This window comes from Hemitrygon akajei, chromosome 4 (genome assembly GCF_048418815.1).
Source record: "Hemitrygon akajei chromosome 4, sHemAka1.3, whole genome shotgun sequence".
In the NCBI taxonomy this organism is placed as follows: Eukaryota; Metazoa; Chordata; class Chondrichthyes; order Myliobatiformes; family Dasyatidae; genus Hemitrygon; species Hemitrygon akajei.
This window is the reverse complement of record NC_133127.1, coordinates 135017812-135038212: the sequence shown is the minus strand read 5'-3', so window position 1 is coordinate 135038212 and position 20401 is coordinate 135017812. Positions and strand designations below refer to the sequence as shown.

General features: G+C 37.1%; 1 protein-coding gene across 3 annotated transcripts in view; it reads right to left on the bottom strand.

The window, feature by feature from the left end:
* Positions 1-20401, bottom strand: part of nox4 (NADPH oxidase 4) — a 157519-nt gene that overhangs the window by 94099 nt on the left and 43019 nt on the right. For all 3 annotated transcript variants that reach the window (XM_073043354.1, XM_073043355.1, XM_073043356.1), the window contains exons 5-8: positions 13365-13462; positions 9376-9403; positions 5140-5212; positions 4738-4818 (exon numbers count right to left, since the gene is read on the bottom strand). In XM_073043354.1, coding sequence (XP_072899455.1) covers positions 4738-4818; positions 5140-5212; positions 9376-9403; positions 13365-13462 — 280 coding nt within the window. The remainder of the gene's footprint in view (positions 1-4737; positions 4819-5139; positions 5213-9375; positions 9404-13364; positions 13463-20401) is intronic.

The window sequence follows — 20401 nt, the reverse complement described above, 5'->3', positions numbered from 1 at the left end:
AATTGTTAGAAAATTAATATTAAACTTCTGTTTCACTCTCCACAGATATTGCATGATCGACTGAGCATTTCCAGAGCTTTCTGCTTTTATTCCAGAATGGTGAAGATGCCATACCTAATATGTGACTGTTTTATCAGACAAGATTAGAAGGCTTCCTGTGTCTAATCTCAGTGCTTTGCAATTTACAAGGGGGAAGGAGATCCCAGTCCTAACCACAGTCCAATGACAACTACCAGAAAGGTCATGCAAGGGAAAGGATTCAACAGGATGTTGCCTGGAATACTTCATTATTACCAAGGTAAGATTAATCACTTTACCAATGATTGAATCAGTGGTATAAAAGGCAGTCAAATCCTTGATGCAAGAATTTACAGTCGACAGAAAAATAGTTTCCAAACAATGGGGAAGAAAAGCAGCAAGCTCAACATAGTAAGTAAATACAACTAAAAGAACTGAAGATAGTGCAGGCCAGGATTTTAACATTTCCTCTATTAACCACACTGACAGATTGCATGGCAAGTGCAGAAAAGTTTGTCTGACTAGTATTTCCTTCTAAGCAATTTCCATTCTCTCTTCTGCAACATATTTATGCCTGTACACACTGGAAACAAGGCAAATCACTTCGGCTTTCAATAGAACAAAGAACCAGAGAAGGGCTACACATGCTGGTAGTTTTATAATGAACCTTCAGCATTCATCGCATCACTGGAAGCTTGGAATTTCATTGTAATTCTGAAAATCCCAAAGTTGCAAGCCAGCTTCTGCTAATGCCTTCCTATCTGCATGTTGGACCCTGTAGGGATCCAATAAGAGAATACAACATTTTGAATTTCTCAGCACTTACACTGCCAAACCTGCCTCTTAAACCTGTAGACAATTTCACAGGAACAGCTAGAATATTAATTTGAATGGAGAAGAGCAGATTACAAAAAATAGGAAGTATTTTTGTTCTTACTTATTCAAAAATCTTCAACATATTTACTGATAAAATATTAATTTTTTACCCTGTTTACCCAATTCCCTAGTGTCCTCCTGAGGCACTACACTCTACTGAATTAAAAACAGAAAGAGAGTGAAAGCATTCAGCAAGTCAGGTAGCATCTACAAAAAAAAGAAATAGTTCTTTACAGGTCAAAGTCCCTCCACAAAAACTACCACGGCTATTCAGCATTTTCTGTATGTTAATATCAGTTCCATCAACAATAAATTTTTGATTTTAATACTCTGCTGAATATTTGATAACAAATTGGCATGCAAAGAACAACAAGAAGTCTGTGAATGGCTGACGGCCAATTACAGGTTGACCACCCGTTATACAAAATGTTTGGGGCCGGAAGTGTTTCAGATTTCAGTGTTTTTCAGATTTCAGAATATTTGCATCTTTATAATGAGGAACCTTGGGGATAGGGCCCAAGTCTAAACACGAAACCTATTTACATTACATATACAGCTTATGCATATACCCTGAAGGGAGTTTTATATAATATTTTAAATATTTTTGTGTAGGAAACAATAATATGTACATTGAACCATCAGAAAGTAAGCTATAACTGTCGTGGCTGCCCTGGTTGACAGTCAGTGGCTGTTCGGCATCGTCATCATTCCGGACTAAATTAATGTGCTACCGGTTAACAATATTTGTCTTATATTTGTTCATCACACATATATACAGTTCTGTGTGTTAGCTTTTCATCAGTGACAATCTTCACAAACTCATCAATGAATTTCTCTGCAGCCTTGTGATCAGCAGACACTTCATCACCACAAATCTTTACTGCATGGAATAGTCTGCAGGTAACGGTGCTGGAGGCTGATATGATAGGGTCTTTTAAGAGACTTTTGGATGGGTACATGGAGCTTAGAAAAAATAGAGGGCTATGGGTAAGCCTAGTAATTTATAAGGTAGGGACATGTTCGGCACAACTTTGTCGGCCGAAGGGCCTGTATTGTGCTGTAGGTTTTCTATGTTTCTATTTCTAAATAAAATGTCGTGCTTTTTCTTTAAATTTCTGCAACCAGCCTGCTGAATATTTAGTTACCTTCAATTCTCAGTTTGTTGTGAAAGATCTGTGCTTATGTCATGATTAGCACATGTTCACTCTGACATTGCAAATCCATTCTTTAATACACATTCAGGATCTTCATGTTTCACTTTATGCAGTGTTTTTCTAATTTTCATTAACTTCTGTTTGTTACATTTGTGAGGTCACTTCTCAGAACTGTCTGTGGTGCACAGAGACCTGCACATTGCCTGAGAACCTTTCCAGCACATTCTGGAATTTCCCTCTTGTGACATCATGTCAGCACTCAAAAAATATTTCAGATTTTGGAGGTTTTCAGATTTTGGAATGTTGGAAAAGGGGTGCTTAACCTGTAATACAACGTTCATTTGCCATTGCCCTCAACTACTAAAAAAAAATTAATGTGCACATGATGAGGAGAACACTAAATGTGAACTAGCAATCTAAAACTTCACGAGCAGACTACCAAAGGAGCACATTCCACAGTTTTGTTAGTTAATGCCAACTATTTGCAAGGAGCTTCATTCAGCATTCCAGTTTCTGATGAATACACAAACAAACACTTTTCATTTTTATTTGTTGATCCTGCAGTTAGCAAAATTGCACTAAAGGCTTGGGGTAGGAATTTATTTTCACAACTCTGAAAAATATGTTACACTATTGAAAATCAGTTTACCTTCAGTATATATTCTTGGGTGCCTTAGTGGACAGTAGGAAACTCATCTCATCAATTGTTGGTGGGAATTTAATTTGTCCTAGTACGTTTACCCAGTATTAAATTTCACTTAATGCTATCAACTGTTAGGGTGTATAGCAAATATTTACTTCACCAGCAACCAATCTTCAGACATGATCATGAATTGTAGATTGAACTGAAAATCAGCCCTGAACAATAGTTTTCCAAGAGCTGTGCACTAGAGTTGATTGCAAACCAGACAATGCTGATTAACATCCATTTTGGGTATGTGGAGTATTGGTGTGAAGATGGAAATGTCTGAAAACTATATGTAATCAATGTAAATATATTGTAACTACAAAATTGTCCTGCTATTTATTGCCTTTGATCTTTAGCATATAAAAATGTCATGTAATATTGGGTCGGGAGACCTCTTCCTCGGAATGTGTCTCAACATGAGGCTTGTTTTTGTTGAATAAAATACTTCTAGCTCCATCAGCTTCAGTACCTCTCCAGTGACCTTGTTGACAATACAATACAATATGCAAAGATCATTTGCAATTAGCTTATCAATCTCATTGAATGAAAAAGTCATATTTATTCATGAATTTAGGTTAATAAAATTCCCAGAAACAGTGTCACTTAAAGCAACAACTTTCAAATCATATCCGGTGAACTCACTAAGATTGTAGATCTTCTGTAAGCTCCAATTTAACTTTAGAAGCTATGGAAATACGCTTCAATATCATTCCACACTGCAGCTTCAAAACCTCTACCTCTACCTGGCTGAGGCACAGCGACAACTCTCTGATACCTCCATTTATTTACCCCTTGATCATATTTCCAACCTGATGGCATGAACATTGAATTATCTAACTTCCGTTACTGCCCCTCCTCCCCTTCTTACCCCATCCCTGACATATTTAGTTGTTTGTTTTTTTCTCTCTCTCTGCCCATCACTCTGCCTGTTCTCCATCTCCCTCTGGTGCTCCCCTCCCCCTTTCTTTCTCCCTAGGCTTCCCGTCCCATAATCCTTTCCCTTCTCCAGCTCTGTATCACTTTTGCCAATGACCTTTCCAGCTCTTAGCTTCATCCCACCCCCTCCGGTCTTCTCCTATCATTTTGCATTTCCCCCTCCCCCTCCTACCTTCAAATCTCTTAGTATCTTTCCTTTCAGTTAGACCTGACGAAGGGTCTCAGCCCAAAATGTCAACAGTGCTTCTCCCTATAGATGATGCCTGGCCTGCTGTGTTCCACCAGCATTTTGTGTGTGTTGTTTGAATTTCCAGCATCTGCAGATTTCCTCGTGTTTGCAGCTTCAAATGTCTGCCTCATCAGAAAACTTGTGTTTGTTGCTGTTTTAGACAGATCATCTAAACCTCATATTTCAAGAAAAGAACACACACTTCTTTTAGCATAAGAGCGGATACACAAGAACACAGAATTTGATTACCCCTGAATTCAAAGACTATGCTCTCATAACACTGTATCTCAATGGACTCTGCCTGGCAATCCCCTGTAAGATTGGTCTGGCTGTAGCACCACAAGGTCTCTGTATAAAGAACATACCACTGCAGACACTTCTATACAAATCTATCTGTCTCTCCAACTCTTTGGGAGCAATTCCCACTCCCTCCCACCTTCAGAGCAACCAGTCATCTTGCACCAGGATTTATTTGTGCTAAAAGTGTGTTGTCTTCTTGCTGGTATGTCCTTGCTGGTCACAAAGAGCAGAATTGCTGAGCAAGATGCTGACAAACTTGCAACTTGTAAAGGAACATTGTTTCATTTGGCAATATAAATGTGCACCGTTAATTGACAATGAACTGAATTTCAGCTGCACTGTAACAATGGGAAAGCTAATTACATTGGTGAAATTCTTGCTCTTTAAGTAATTGTCTCAACAGCAAAATCAAAGAGAACAATTTCTAGACTTTGAAATCTTAAGTATCTGTAAGTTTCATACTGATAAAGCACAGTAAGCTATTGTATGTTTGCTGAAAATTTTCTTGGAAAAAAATCTTACTTCAAATAACTTACCCAGTCACGTGAAGCAGAAGTAAAATATAGAAGACAATGAAGAGGTTGTGTGTATACCAAAAGATGTCATAGTTTGAGTACCTGCAAATCATAAGGGAAATCAGTACACAGTAATAGCACCCAACCCATAGAGAAAGAAAAAAAAGCCGCCTTCAATATTATTCAAAGCTCAAAGTAAATTTACTATCAATGCACAACCCTGAGATCCATTTTCTTGTGTGCAGTCACAGTAAATATAAGAAACATAATAGAATCAATGAAAGACTACTCCCAATAAGACAGACAATCAGTGTACCAAAAAACTGTGCAAATACAAAAAGAGAAATAATAATATTAATAATAAATAAAATCCACATATTTTAACTTGGCGATTCAGAAAATATTGCCAGAGTTTGTTCTTACCTTAGAGAATATGATGAAGATGTACACATTAAAAAAAGCACCAATACCATGAGGAAGCCAGTTACACCTGGAACTAAATAACAAGATTTTTTATCAACAGCAGTATTACAAATTATCAGTTTTTGCAACCGTGAAGTTAAAGACTTTCAAAAATTGAAGAAATGGCCTTCATTGCAGAGTGAATTAAGTATACAAGTGATAACAGTACAGAGCTTTGACTAACACACACAAAATGCTGGAGGAACTCATCAGGTCAGGCTGCATCTAGGAAAATAATTAACGATTGCCTGGAATGGAAGGGAGAAGACACCAGAATAAAAAGGTAGGGAGGATGGAGTACAAACTAGAAGGTGATAGGTGAAGCCAAGTGGTTGGGGGAGGAGATAAGCAGCAGAGAGGTGATAGATGGAAAAGGTAAAGGACTGGAGAAGAAGGAATCAGATAGGAGAAGAAAGTGGGCCATGGGAGAAAGGGAAGGAGGAGGGGCCCCAGGTAAGAAGAGGAAAGGTGAGAGGGCATCCAGAATAGGGGATGGAAGAAGTGAGAAACATTACCAGAAGTTAGAGAAATTAATGATCATGCTGCCAGGTTGGAGGCTACACAGATAGAACATGAGGTGTTGCTCTCCCAATCTGTATCAGGTCTCACCAATGTTGAGGAGGCCACATCAGGAGCACCAGATACAATAGACAACCCTAATATATTTGTAGGTGAAGTGTTGTGTAACCTGTTTGGGGCCTACATGGAGGTGAGGGAAGAGCATGTGTAGCACTTTTTCTGCTTGCAGGGATGTGCCAGGAAGTTTAGTGGGGAGGAATATAATGGAGAAGGGAATTATGGAGGGAGGGATCCCTGCAGAAAGCAGAGAGTGGGGAGAGATAAAGATGTACTTGGTTTTACGATCCTGTTGAAGACGGTGGAAGCTGCAGAAAATGATGTGCTGCATGTGGAGGTTCATGAGTAGTTGGTGAGGACAAAAGGAAATCTGTCCCTGTTAAGGCAGCAGGAAGATGGAGTGTGGGCAGTTGTCCAGGGAATATGTTTGAGGCCTGCTTTGTTGGTAGAGGAAGGGAAACCCCAGATTTTGGAGAAGGATGACAGACAGTTCTCAAACAGTCCTTCCAGGTGAGACAACACATCACCAACAAATCTTTTGGGGTTACCTACTATATCCAATGCTCCTGATGTGACCTCCTCTACACTGGTGAGGTCCAACATGGATTGGGAGACCCCTCTGTCAAGCACCTTTACTTCATCCACAAAAAGCAGGAATTCCCAGTAGCCAACCATCTTAGTTCCAATCCCCATTCCATTCCAACATGTTGATCCATGCCCTCCTCTTCTGTCATGACAAGATCTCTGTCAAGTTGGATGAGCAACACCTCATATTCTGTCTTGGTAGCCTCAACCTGATAGCACAAGCATCGATTTCCCTAACTTTTGGTCATTTTCCCCTCCCCTTCCCTCATCGCCCACTCACCTCTCCTTTTCTCCTCTCTTGCCTATATCCTCCCCCCTCCGTGTCTCCCATTCCCTTCAGATTCCTTCTTTTCCAGCCCTTTACCTTTTCACCTATCATCTCCTTGCTTCTTACTGCCTCACCACCTACCTGGTTTCACCTATCACCTTCTAGCTTGTACTCCTTTTCCTCCCCCCACTTTCTTATTCTGGGCCTTTCCCCTTTCCTTTCCAGTCCTAATGCAGGTTCTTAACCCGAAATGTCGACTGTTTAGTCATTTCCATAAATCCTGCCTAACCTGCTTAGTTTATCCAGCATCTTATGTGTGTTAATCTGGATTTCCAGCATCCGTAGAATATCTTGTGCTTTTGAATGCTGTTTACATCTTTGATCTCCTTGTTTAATAATCATATATTTCCTTTTGAGGCAATGAAAGAAGATTCGCCAGACTATTTCTTAGTGGTTACCTGATGAGGAAAGATTATTTAGGTTGCCCCAAACCCTTCCAAGATTAAAATAATGAAAAGTGATTTTCATAAAAAAAATACAAGATTCTAGTGTGGAACATGGAATGAGTCTCAGAATGGGCAATGCCTGATTAATGCTGAGACAAGAAAAAGTTTCTTATCTTTCAGGATTTTGAGCCTTTGGAATTCTTGGTATGTTTTTCCCCCAGAGAGCTATGGCTGCTAAGTGATTATATATCTTCAAACATCAGATTGACAGATTAATAGAGTGCAATTCAATCAGCGGATTGGGCAAGAGAGTGGAGCCGAGGCCAATGATCAGATCTTGTGGGATATTGAAGCCAGCTTGAGAGAAACAGAACACGAGAAAATCTACAGATGCTGGAAATCCAAAGCAACATAACACAAAATAAACTCAGCAGGCCAGACAACATCTTTTACTTTTTTCCATAGATACTGCCTAGCCTGCTAAGTTCCTCCAACAGTTTGCGTGTGTTGAGAGAAACAGAGTTAACTTTTCAGGTTAATAACCCTACTTCAGAACTCCTTCAGAGCCATTCCAGAGCTCTAAAACTGAGACATCAACTGGAATTGTTAAATTTTGTTGAACTCTCCCTAGACATTGCCTGACATATGGAGTATATCCAGCATCTGTTTGAATTTCCGATTCCCAACATCTGTAGTTCCTCCCTGCTTAGAACATTGGTCTCCTTGTTCTACTGAGAAGAATGGGAAACATAAACACAGATCTCCTCACAAACAAAACTGTTCAGAGAAATTAGAGATCATTCAAAATGCCAAAGGAAAAGAAATAACCCACTCCACCTACCACATTTGTTCAGACTTACAAAAGCCAAATATTTGAAATATCCATTTTCTGCCACTGAAGAAAACTAAGCATTGAGAACAAATAGTACTCCAGCAATAACTATTGACAACCAATGCTGAGGTGTCCATGCCTGAGGTGCTCCAACATGTGACCCTCTCAGAACTACAGCATCCGAAAAATATTTTAATCAGACTTTCCATTATCTTAAGCACAAGGCATTGAGAAGCAGAATCTGAGTATTGTCAAATTCCAAAATTAGCAAAATATCTCAAAGGCTTTCATAATTAATTTTTAAAAGGCAATAGCTTAATAACAAATTCAATAAATAGAATAGTTGGTTGTATATACTGGCACTCTGTGTAATGTTACCCAACAGACAGAAGATTCATTATGGCATTCTGGTTCATTCTGTCTAAGCACTCACAGGCACTGGTCAGGCCGTATGCCACTGTGTTTGGACCCCAGTGCATACCCCTTTACCTCACTAGCAAAGAATTGCCCACAGCTCAGTGTGGAAAGACTAAGGTCTGGTGCTGGCAGCTGTGAAGCAAGCAATACAACTAGCAGCACTACAATGTGCGCCTCAAGGCTGCAGCTTAGCTGACGCGGGAAGTGTAGGCAGGGGACAGCAGCATCTGCTTCACGTGTTGACACAGCCTGTAGACTCCCCTATAATCTCTTCAGTGGTGGGGAGAGCTTCAATTCACACCAGGCTTCCAGCACAGCAGTGCTGTTGGTAACACATTACTCTCTACATAATGTTATTACCATTCATTTGCAGCGATGTTGGTATTGCAAGCCTCTGTATATAATACTATAATGACTCATTTTAATGACAATTCCATTAACGCTCTCATTCCTGGGAATGCATCCTGACCACTAAGCCCCAATATATTGGATTTTATTTATCACTAATTTGAAAGCATGCTAAACAAGCTGTTTATTAAATTAAAGGTTCTTTCTCAGTCCAACACATTTCATTTATGTTCAGCAAAGGAAGTAGGTTTGTACATTTAGGAATTGGTCGGGGGGGGGGTAGAGTTACAACATTTAAAAGGCATTTGGATACATGGAGGGTTATGGGCCAAATGCAGACAACGGGGAATGGCACAGAAAGTATACAACGGTTGGCGACGTACAGTTGGGCTAAAGGGCCTGTTTCAGTGCTATATTACTCTATGACTCTAATTATAAAGTGTGATTTCAGGGTCAGGATATAAATACCTTCTGAATTACAGATAAGCACAACTTATGATGTATGTAGTTTACACAAACCTTGGTGTAACAGTTGCACTAAACCAGAAGTTTGAAATTATTTATTTTTACTAGCCACCAATGAGAAGAGAAAGCACACTTTCTTAAAATCATGCCAGACTTTATTCAAATTTGAGATTTTTTTTTGTCTGTCATTGCTGAGAGGAATATGATTGCACAGTCATTAGTTTTTTCCAAAATAAATGATTTTGCAACATAACACACACCTGTTGTGAAGAGAATTTTCCTGGGATCCTGAAAAATGAAAGAGTTGTGCAATTAGAAGTGCTCAGGTAAGAGTTAAATTGAATCATGCTACAGAATTCCCACCCCAGGTGATAGGACTATCAGGCCTTAGAAGGTCCGTATAAATTAAAATACTCAATACTACCTCAGTTTTGCCAGAGAACAGATGAAAACTCTATTGTTCAACTTGAGGTAGGTAAAGGTCCAAGATTCAAAGTACATCTATCATCAACAAATGTATAAATTATATAACTTGAGATTTGCTTGCTTATGGGGTAGCCACATATAGACTGTAAATATACTACGTGGTATGACGTTTAATATATTATTAAAATATAAAAAGCCACAAGTGTTAGATTAGGGATGCTTACTTTCAACAGAGGAAGTTTGTTGGTAGCCCCACCTTTAATACTTGCTTAGTGCACAACTACACAATAGAACTTATGGACATTATGGCAGGTGATCTTGTACAGGCCACTGATATTGAAAACAACGTGCAAACATGATAGTTTTGATAGCTACTTTGCACTAGGCTTGTTTCATTCCATGGGTGAAAAATAATCAGGTTAATTTCCTACACAAGTAAAAAATACTTCCAGATATTTTCTGGCAGTTACTATGAGGATTCATTGTGTATTTTTCATAAGAAGTGCTCAGAACCCTAAAGCACAAATTTAAAGATAAAACTGAATTACTGGAAATACTCAGCAGAGCAGATTTAGCAAAATCTGTAGAGACAGACACCATCGCATTTCACTTAAACTACACTGGAATTGACCTGATGCATTTACTTGTTTCTCTGCTCTTTGATGTTGCCTGGCCTAATGTGTATTTTCAGTAAATTCCATTTTGTTTCTGGTTTGCAGAATCTGTAGTACTTTTGAATCGCAGTTATTCTTTTCCCCAGTTACATTTTACCCTCCAGAAAATCATCCCAGCACCAAGAATTGAAGACTATTGATCCAATTCAGTAGGAATGAAATCCATTATCTACTAATTAGTGGAATCACTGGATTTTATTTCTCTACTTAAAGGTAAGGATCTTGTGTTTGTTCCTTCAATCTATTGTTGTAAAGAGTTTGAACGCACAAGTCTCTTTATGGTGTACTTGATCTCTGAGTTTGAAATTCTGTGATCTTCACTGAAAAAGAAATGTAAATCAAAAAGAAATCTGACTCAAAGTTTGTAAAAGAAACAGAAAATGTCCTGTCTCACCTCCTGAAATGATGTGACAGAGGAAAGAATGGCCACATCAAAGGGCACAATTACTCAGAGATTTAATAAATATTTAAAGTTAAGTATTTGTGTTCAAAAAAGAAGGCAAGTTTATGCAATGTCCAAATTTAACAGAACCTGATTCATCCTTAAGAAAATCTGATACAAAAGTACACAATAGAGAAGTTAGCATGATGCTCCTTCAATCTTGGAACCTTACAGCAACACAACACCTTAATGAAAGTGATATGCCTGCAAAGCAAAGAGCAGAACATGCAAGGGCAGAATACCAGTAACTCCTAATGAAAATAAGTAACTGAATATCCTAATTTTCAACTCTATTTCCTAGAGAAAAAATAATTTCCTTTTTAGTGAAATTGGCAAAGAATTCAGTTCTGTTTTCCTGAGGGATGCATTTGCTAGGGAGGCTGGGAAATTCAGAGGCCCAATTAGTCAGTTTAGGTGTTGGAAACATTTTTGTGAACATTTTAACTTGTTCGGCATTTTTAAACCTTCTGCTCATTCACACAATTTATGCTGCATGTTCAGATTTCTAATATGTATTTAATTTAGGTGACAGGATGAAGGGAAGCAGCTGGTGAGCTGGTGGAAAAGAAAATGAACATATGTATACTGAAACAAAACAGAAATAACAATGCTACTGTACAAAAATACTATTAGAAAATTTAGCTTGACAATTTGTACATCAGCACTTCATAAGAATATAGCCATGGGTGCAATAACTTGTACTTTTCTTTTCTTCAAAACATCATTCTTAGCTAGTTTTTTCTCTTAATACCCAGTAAATGAATCCACAAAGAGAAATGGACACCATTGCAAAATGCAATTCCCAAATCATGAGTGGAGACTTTGGCCTCTCAGGTGATCACTATAACACAGCTGCTCTAAATATAAACATATGGCCATAGACTAAATCCACAGAACACTGTTAAAATCACAGAATCCCATGCAATAAAAACACAACTTTAACATTTTCAAACACTGTAGAGCATTGGATTTGGCTTCAAAATATCCAACTAGTTTAAACAGATTGCACTTTTCCAACTTTATTCTTAAAGGAGTGTGTTAAGAGTAAAGCTGATCAGGGTGCCACAACAGACTGAAGGCAGCATCTTTCATGGGCAATAGACGGTAGTTTGCTAAAAACATTTAAAAAAATTAGGACCAGAAGACGGTGTCTTGAACCTGATCTGCCATTCAGTTAAATGATGGCTGACCTAATCTCAGCCTCTGCTCCACTTGCCAGTATGATTAAGCTTCAACTTCCCTCCTGACCAAAAAATATGGCCTTGGATAAAGTAAACAATTTAACCTCTGCAGCTTGATGGGATAGAAAATTCCAAACAATTCACAAGCTGGAAGAGATGAAATTCCTCCTCATCTCTATCTTAAATATATGATCCTTTATTCTGAAATAATACCCTTTGTCTCTAGATTGCTCGCAAATGAAAACACATCATAATCACTGCCCTCTTATAATCTTAAATGTTTCAATGAATTACCTCCATTATTTCCAAGCCCCAATCTGCCTCATTAGACATTCCCTTTATCCCAACGAACAATTTCCAAACTGCCTGCACTATAAGTATATCCTTCCATAAATAAGGAGGCAGTGTACACTGACACTATTTGCAAAATATCGCCACAGCTGTACTCCATCTCATCTTTTTGCTCTCCAAATAATTCATTGCATGCCCATGGGAATCCTGGGATTCATGTATGAAGATACCTAGAACATTAGTATTCCTGCACCTCAAAATATCTCTTCATTCAAATAAAACTCTGCTTTTCTGGTTTCCTCCCAATGTAGATAACATCACATTCCCCTTATGCCAAGTTTTGCCTATACACCTAAGCTATGTCCCTTTGCAGAGTCTCTGTTCTCCTCACAACTTGTTCCCTGTGTCATCAGCAAACTTGGTTGTAACAAATGTTTGGTACCTTCTTCAAATTAGCTGGTATAAATTTTGAAGTGCATTAGTGATCTAAATGCCATCTCACTTGCAACCTGAAAATTATTTATTTAACCCAACAAACAGTAGTAATGGGATCTGAATATTTTTCATAATTCATGCTTAGAACAAAAAGGCTAGCTACAAAAAAAATAATTTAACAAAGAAAAGCTGCTCCTAAATTCAAAATTGGAAGTCTTTATATTTGCTCTTGCCAGCTCAATCTGTGGGAACAATATTCCTTGGGCTACAGCAAAAACCCAGCCCAATCATTCCACTGAGAAACCAAACACCTCAATATCATCTTCACATAAACTTAAATGACTATGGTCTAAGGTAAAAACCTCCAAAAAATTCTAATGTTTCTCTTCAGGTTCCTTCTACCCTATTTCAATATCTATATCTTATAAATACCATCCAAACTGTCCATCAACATATCAAATTCCAAAATCTAATATGAGCCCCTGCCCAGAAAAATGTTATGGAATATTTCCCAGGGTATACACTAAATCGCTGCTAAAGCAACAAACAGGATTTGTAATTAGAATATTTCAACAAGAGATGCATATTATTTAAATATTCCAGGTATGGTCATTTGTACCAGATCAGGCAAGATTATCTCATGTAACAGAGAATTTGAATTAAACTTAGGCAGTAATATCTTTTCACAATGACAATGGTGATTATTTAATTTTTGACTGCATCAATGCAACAAACTTAATAGTTAGTTCTAAAGTGATCCTTCAGCATGTAAAAATATAATGAACACACAAAATACGGACCTCATCCCGGTAACGAGCAACATTGAGGGCTGGAAATTCTTCACTGTAATGCAGAGAGAAGTTTAGGGCATTGACCATATGAGCTGCAACATGGACTACTGAAATTAGAAGTGAACAAAAGGTTATATTACATCAGACATGTTCACATATCAAAGAAAGAGTTTGATACAAAATCATAAACACTGTTAACTAAATTCACGCTGACATTACTATATGTAATCTCAAAACCAAAGTACACAACTGTTTGTAATAATTTTGCACAAGATGGCAAATAGCAAGGATGAATGCAAACCTCCACTGTTCATACTAAGAAACATAACGGCATAGGTCTACTAATTTTTAACCATGTGTGGTCATGCATAACATTTTATTAAAAAAGAAAATGGGAATAATTTGCACAAGTGCAGGACATATTTGATATTAGATTTGGCTTCAGTCATTACTACTATAAAACAAAGCTCATTGTTATGTGGAAAAGGTGTGGAGAGCATAAGCTGTTGCCAAAACAGAACCTGGTAATGGGATACCAGTGACCTCAATGTCTTTCATATTATTTATATTTCTGTTCAAGAATTTTAAAAGCAGCTTAGAATTACAGAACTAAGCATAACTGCAGCAAGTAAGATATTATTAAGTTTTTGAAGGAACAGACAAGGTCAATTGATTCAACAATTATTTACTTCAGTGAGGTTGTTGCAAAAAAAAACAATATTCCACCTTTACGCATTTAGTTCTCCTGTTTTCTCATTATTTGTGTCCCGTCTCTTAGTGATGCAGAAGTAACAATTTCCAGCCTTAAATCTAATTACAGTGGGCAGGGAAGTCTTTTCCAATTTTTTTATTAGTTTCTACATAGAAGAATACAGACTACAAGAAAGTGTGTATAGGAGGTCAAAAAAGATTTTTGTTTTAAACTGCCAATCACATTTCTGTTCATAATAACAATCTCATTACCCCTTATTTGTGCAAGTTAATCAGTAGTTACATTGAAATATACTAATTTATTACAAAAAAAAATTAATCTAACCCCTACCAAGACCGAAGCAGTTTATTAAGGAGAAAAGGTACTAAAATACCTTCTCATATAATATAAATTAATAATAGCCAACATCTGAGTTTAAACAATGAATTGAAGGTTTTGAAAATAATTCAGAAAAGGTCCCCACAATGATTGAAAGTCTTGAGCAGATTCAGAAATTGAACAACAAATCTTCTCGAAATCCAGACATGACATAATGTCACATAACCATTGAGCATCAGTAGGAGGGAAAACATCATCCTAACTATAAGCGAACTAAAGGCCAAAATATGTAAATCAGATGCCTTCAGCTTAATATCTTGTCCTGCAACAGTACTGAATAGGGTTGTCAGTGGGTTAGGCTTAAAATGGACTTTAAATAGTAACCTCCCTGTTTGCTGGAGAAATTGTGGAAATCAAAATGCAAATCATAATCGTACTTTTTGGGACTGCCCTATTATTAAAAACTATTGGAGGGGGATACACAATGCCCTACAAGACATCTTTAAATACCCTTAGAGAGTAAGACCATATATTTTGGATATATACCTCAAGAATGTTTGAAAAGAGATAAATATTTAATGAATATACTGTTGGTGGCTGGTTAAAAGACTTTTAACTAGGAAATGGTTATCACAGGAGAGCCCAACTTTAAATACATGGATGGAAATTACAATGGACATTTACAAAATGGAGAAGATAACAGCATCTGTTAATCATAAGCTGGAACAATTTGATTCATAGCGGGAAAAAATGGTTTAACTACATAATACCTCATAGGCCTAATTTTATTCTCAGAAATCAATGAATCTGTTGTAAAAAAAAAGATCACTCTCTACTTGTACACAGTTCTTTCCTTTTGCTTGTTTTTTCTCTCCACTCTTTTCTATAAATGTGTACTTCAGATAAATACTTTGTGGAGATTTGTGATATATATGATATATATGTACAATGTCTGAAATACATCTTATGGAAATGTTTGTTTGATGATGAACTTCAATAAAAAAATAAATTACAATAAAAATTTACTTTAAAAAGAAAAAGTTCAAAAAGCTTCCTTCCAATATTTTTCACGATTCAGACAAGTCCAAAACATATGAATTAATGAAGCTTCTCCGTTACTACATCTATCACAGTAGGGAGATATATCTGAATAAAAACAAGATAGCTTATCCTTAGTCATATGAGCTCTATGTACCACCTTAAATTGTATGAGGGAATGACGAGCACATAGCGATGAAGTATTAACCAGTTTAAAAATTTCATTCCAAGTTTCCTCAGATATTGATGTTTGTAAAACTTGTTCTCAGAGATACTTAACTTTGTCTAAAGGAACATTCCTTGTCTCCAGGAACATACCATAAATATTAGATATTGAACCATTATGAAAAGGTATCAAACTAGAAATTACGTCTGGTAAGTTCTTATCTGAGCTTATAAGAAATGTGCATAATTGAGATCTTAAAAAGTCTCTTGATTTGTAAATATCTAAAAAAGTGAGTTTTGAGTAAGCTATATTTAGCTGACAATTGCTCAAATGAAAAAAGGTTTCCTCCAACAAGCAAATCCCAAAAACATTTAATACCCAATCTGTCCCATTCTTTAAAATCTAAATCAGTCATGGAGAATTTAAAAAAAATTAGAATAAATGGGACTTGAAAGGGAAAATCTCAATAAACCAAAGTGTTTTCTAAATTGTATCCAGATCCTCAGAGTATGTTTAACTATTAAATTATCAGTTAGTTTACTTACAAATAAAGGAAGTGAGGATCCAAGAAGAGAAATAATAGAAAATCTATTAACAGAGTTAGCTTCTAAAGAAACCCATGCCGAACAGTCTACACAATTAATATAATATAGCCAAAACATAAGATATTGTATATGAACTGCACAGAACTAAAACCTAAGATTAGGTAAGGCTAAACCTCCAGACTTTTTAGATTTTTGAAGATGAACTTTATTTAAATGAGGATGTTTATTTTTCCATATATAAGATAAAATAGAATCAAGAGAGTCAAAATTTAGGAATAAAAACGGGTAAAGCCTGAAAAAGATATATAAATTTAGGTAGAATATTCATTTTAATAGAATTAATTCGTCCAATCAACAATATTGAAAGTTCTGGTTTCATTTCTAAACATTATACCAAATCCTCTGTGATTTATATTATTTTTATTGGGTTACACTGACCATTACACTATCGTGGTGCCCTTTTCATTTATGAAAATGAAAAATAAATCTCAGATTCTGGAAATCTGAAATACAAGTAGAAAATTATATAAATGCTAAGCAGATCAGTTCTGACAGAGGATCAGAAAGTGTCTTCAACCTGGGATGGTAACTCTGTTCATTCTACAGATGGATGCAAGGCACACAGATGTAAGAAAAATTATAGGTTATGGGCTATGTAGGAGGGAAGGCTCAGATTGATCGTGGACTAAGTTTATCTTGGTCAGCATAACATCATAGTGCAAAGGGCCTGTACTGTGCTGTGCTGTTCTCTGTTGTATATGTTGCAAATGAAGAGCAATGACCACAGGTTTCACTAGAAGCTCCAATTTCTACCATCAGTGGACAACACATGTGCTGTGCATGTTTTGTTATTACATGCATGTGTGAGTAGATATGCTTGGGCCACTCTCCAAGAGAATCTTTTTCAGCCTGGGGAAAAAAAAACAAGTGCAAATGGGTCCAACTTTCTAGGCAAGGATACTTTAACTACCTGTAGACTGAATTATCTTCATCATTCCAATTAACTTGTAATAGTTCTCTGCTCCAGTACAGAGCAGTATTATTTTAGCCAAGTGGGCTGATTCTACAAGGATCCAATGACGCAATCATCAACCTCAAAACCAGCCTACCCAAAGGTCTAGCAGTGTTGGAAGAAACAGAAAATTTAAACACACATCAGCCTGCAGCTGTGCCTGGGATCCTACATGTACATCTTCCGAATCTACCCGAACTATAGTAAAGATATCTGGACTTAAAGAAGCAAATGCCAAAAAAAATTTGCACTTGACCTTCAACCTATGCCGATGCTTTTCTAATCAGTGGGAATCCATTGGCTTCCTCTCTATCCAACAGGTCATCTCTCAAGAAATTGAAAAACAGTCAAAGAATATTGCTTTTATCATATTTCCACAGCTACATAGTTTAATAGTTACCAAATTTTTTCTCCTGATGTGACTGCCAAAAATAACATCATGTCAACTTTATCTTTGCACCTGTGCAATTCCTTGGAATAAAGAGTCAGGAAATCCTATTCTACATTATCCCATTACTTCGCCATACTATTCCCACTAAAAATAAATCCACCACTGCCTTCAACAGTTTGGTGCCTTGTGCTTCTTTAACAACTAAGGAAAAAATGATGAGAAGTTCAGACAGCTTCCAAAACTGAAATGAGAGCAAAGTTTTCATACATGCATGGTGGATTCAAGGGTGTGAATAGCTATTGGGAAAATGTCCTTTTTATCCAGTGCAAGAAAGAATGACCATACAAGAATCATAGATGTCAACCTCCACAAACAGCAACATAATTGTAAATCCCTAACAATCATGGTTGGAAAAGTAACAGCATGTTAATAAACACTGCTGGTAATAGATAAATTCACTAGAAAATTGAGCTTACAAATTCTTCTGTTTGTTTTTATATTTGATCGGATCCAGAGTAACAATTATCTCATTCCCCTTTACACTTGTATACTCAAAATAGCATTAAACAATCTTGAGTTCTGAATCTCCAAAGCCTGCTGCATGTATCATTCATGTTAATACACTGTTTGCTTCATACTAATGGCATCTTATTCTAAGCCACCCTGGTGATGTTAAAATATTGCTGTTTTTAAGGTATAATTGCCTATTAAACTCACTGCTGGTCCTTAACAGTTCAGTTCCTGTTTAATGATGTGATAATTGTTAATGCAATATCTATGAAGTCCTCTGGCTCAGAAAGCAATATCTTATGCCACTCAAACTTATTTTATAAGAAGGAAAATCTAAAAAAAAATCAAGTTTAAATAAAAAGTAACCTTTGATTTGTTATTATTTTCACATTTTTAACTCTTTGCTTTTTTCTATATCTGAATTTAATTTGACTTTGTCATTCTCCATTGTTACAAAGTTTCTTTTTCAATCATTAAACCTCATTGGCTAAGGAGGTACAAAGTTAGTCCCATGCTATCCTACTACCAGCTCATACTTATGCAAGTTAAAGCACAAAGTCAAGTATCTGAATGAAAATATTATATGCCAGATCCTACATGATCCCACATGTAAAGGTCAGCATTTGGAATTCTGAAAGATACCAATTACTATGGACTGTGACCTACTCTTCACTCTCCCTGGGTTATATCAGAAACTAAATATCCAGTAATCAAGTAAAATGTTTTTTAAATTACGCATTCTCCATTTTTTTCTTTAACCTTCTCCAAATTGTATCATCTGGGAGACAATTTTCTGTTCCACAGGGAGTGATGATCTTTCAAATCACAAGCAAGAGAAAACCTGCAGATGCTGGAAATCCGAGCAACACACACAAAATGCTGGAGGTACTCAGCAGGCCAAGTAGCATCTATGGAAAAAAGTACAGTCAACGTTTTGGGCCAAAACTCTTCAGCAGGACTGGAGAAAAAATAGCAGAGTAGATTTGAAAGGTGGGGGGAGGGGAGAGAGAAATGCCTGGTGATAGGTGAAACTTGGAGAGGGAGAGATTAAGCAAAGAGCTAGGAAGTTGATTGCTGAAAGAGACAGAAGGCCATGGAAGAAAGAAAGAAAAGGTGGGGGGGGGAGAGAAGCACCAGAGGTCAGCGATGGACATGGGGATGGGAAATGGTAAGGGGCAGGGGGAGGGATTACTGGAAGCTTGAGAAATCAATGTTCATGCCATCAGGTTGGAGGCTACCCAAACAGAATACAAGGTGTTGTTCCTCCAACCTAAGTGTGCCCTTATTCCAACAGTGAAAGAGGCCATGGATGGACATATCGGAATGGGAATGGGAAGTAATATTAAAATGGGTGGCCACTTGGAGATCTCGCTTGTTCTGGCTCAGCAAAGTGGTCTCCCAATTTATGTCGTGTCTCACCATGTTTTGGCCTAAAATGTCAACTGTACTTTTTTCCAAGATGTTGCCTGGCCTGTTGAGTTCCTCCAGCATTTTGTATGTGTTGAGTGATGGATGTTGGTAATTTTCCATGGTTTCGTATTGTACACACAAGCCTGAAAAGGAACTGCCATCCTCACCAAAGTCAGTTTCCAATAATCCTGGAAAATTACACTTGGACAATTGTAAACATGGAGACTAAACATAAGCCAGGGACTTAGACTACATGTTAGGAGCAATTATAATGCTTTGGATGAATGTAAGTAACTCTTCACACATCACACCACTTGCTACACTGCTTGATACGTCAAGACAGAGCAAGGAAACAAACTCCACTTTTCAACACATCGGTCCACCAAATGCTCCTCTTAAAACCTCAGCTAATGGCCTCATTTAAAAAACTGTCACAGACCCCACAGCACTTTCATACAAACTTCAATATCTTCTTGCATATCACTTTTGTTTTTACAAGGGCAAGCACAGGCAAGGTACAGATTCAAGCTAATGAACTTTTGAAATGCAAAAGGCTACATTCAGCTCTGTGGTATGATCCAAACTGCAGTATTGTCTTAGGATAGTCGTATATTTTGTTTGGTTTTCTTTGAATGAAGGTACTAGAAACAGACAGAAAGTAGTAAATTTACCCATATGGTTACATTTGACAATGAGCCAGCCTAAAAATTCTTCCTTAGTTAGGCAGCAATGTTTGCTGGACTCCAAGTAAGAAATGTGTGCCAAGAAAATTATCCACAGTAGATGGTATTTAAATGCACGATATAGATATGTCAGCACATTGTATACTGTGCATTTGTATTTTCTCTCTTAAATTCATTCCATTCAAGTCAATAAATGATCTTTGTGGTCAAACCATGGACACATTTTTGAAGTACAGCAAAAGCTGGAAACATTGGTACAAT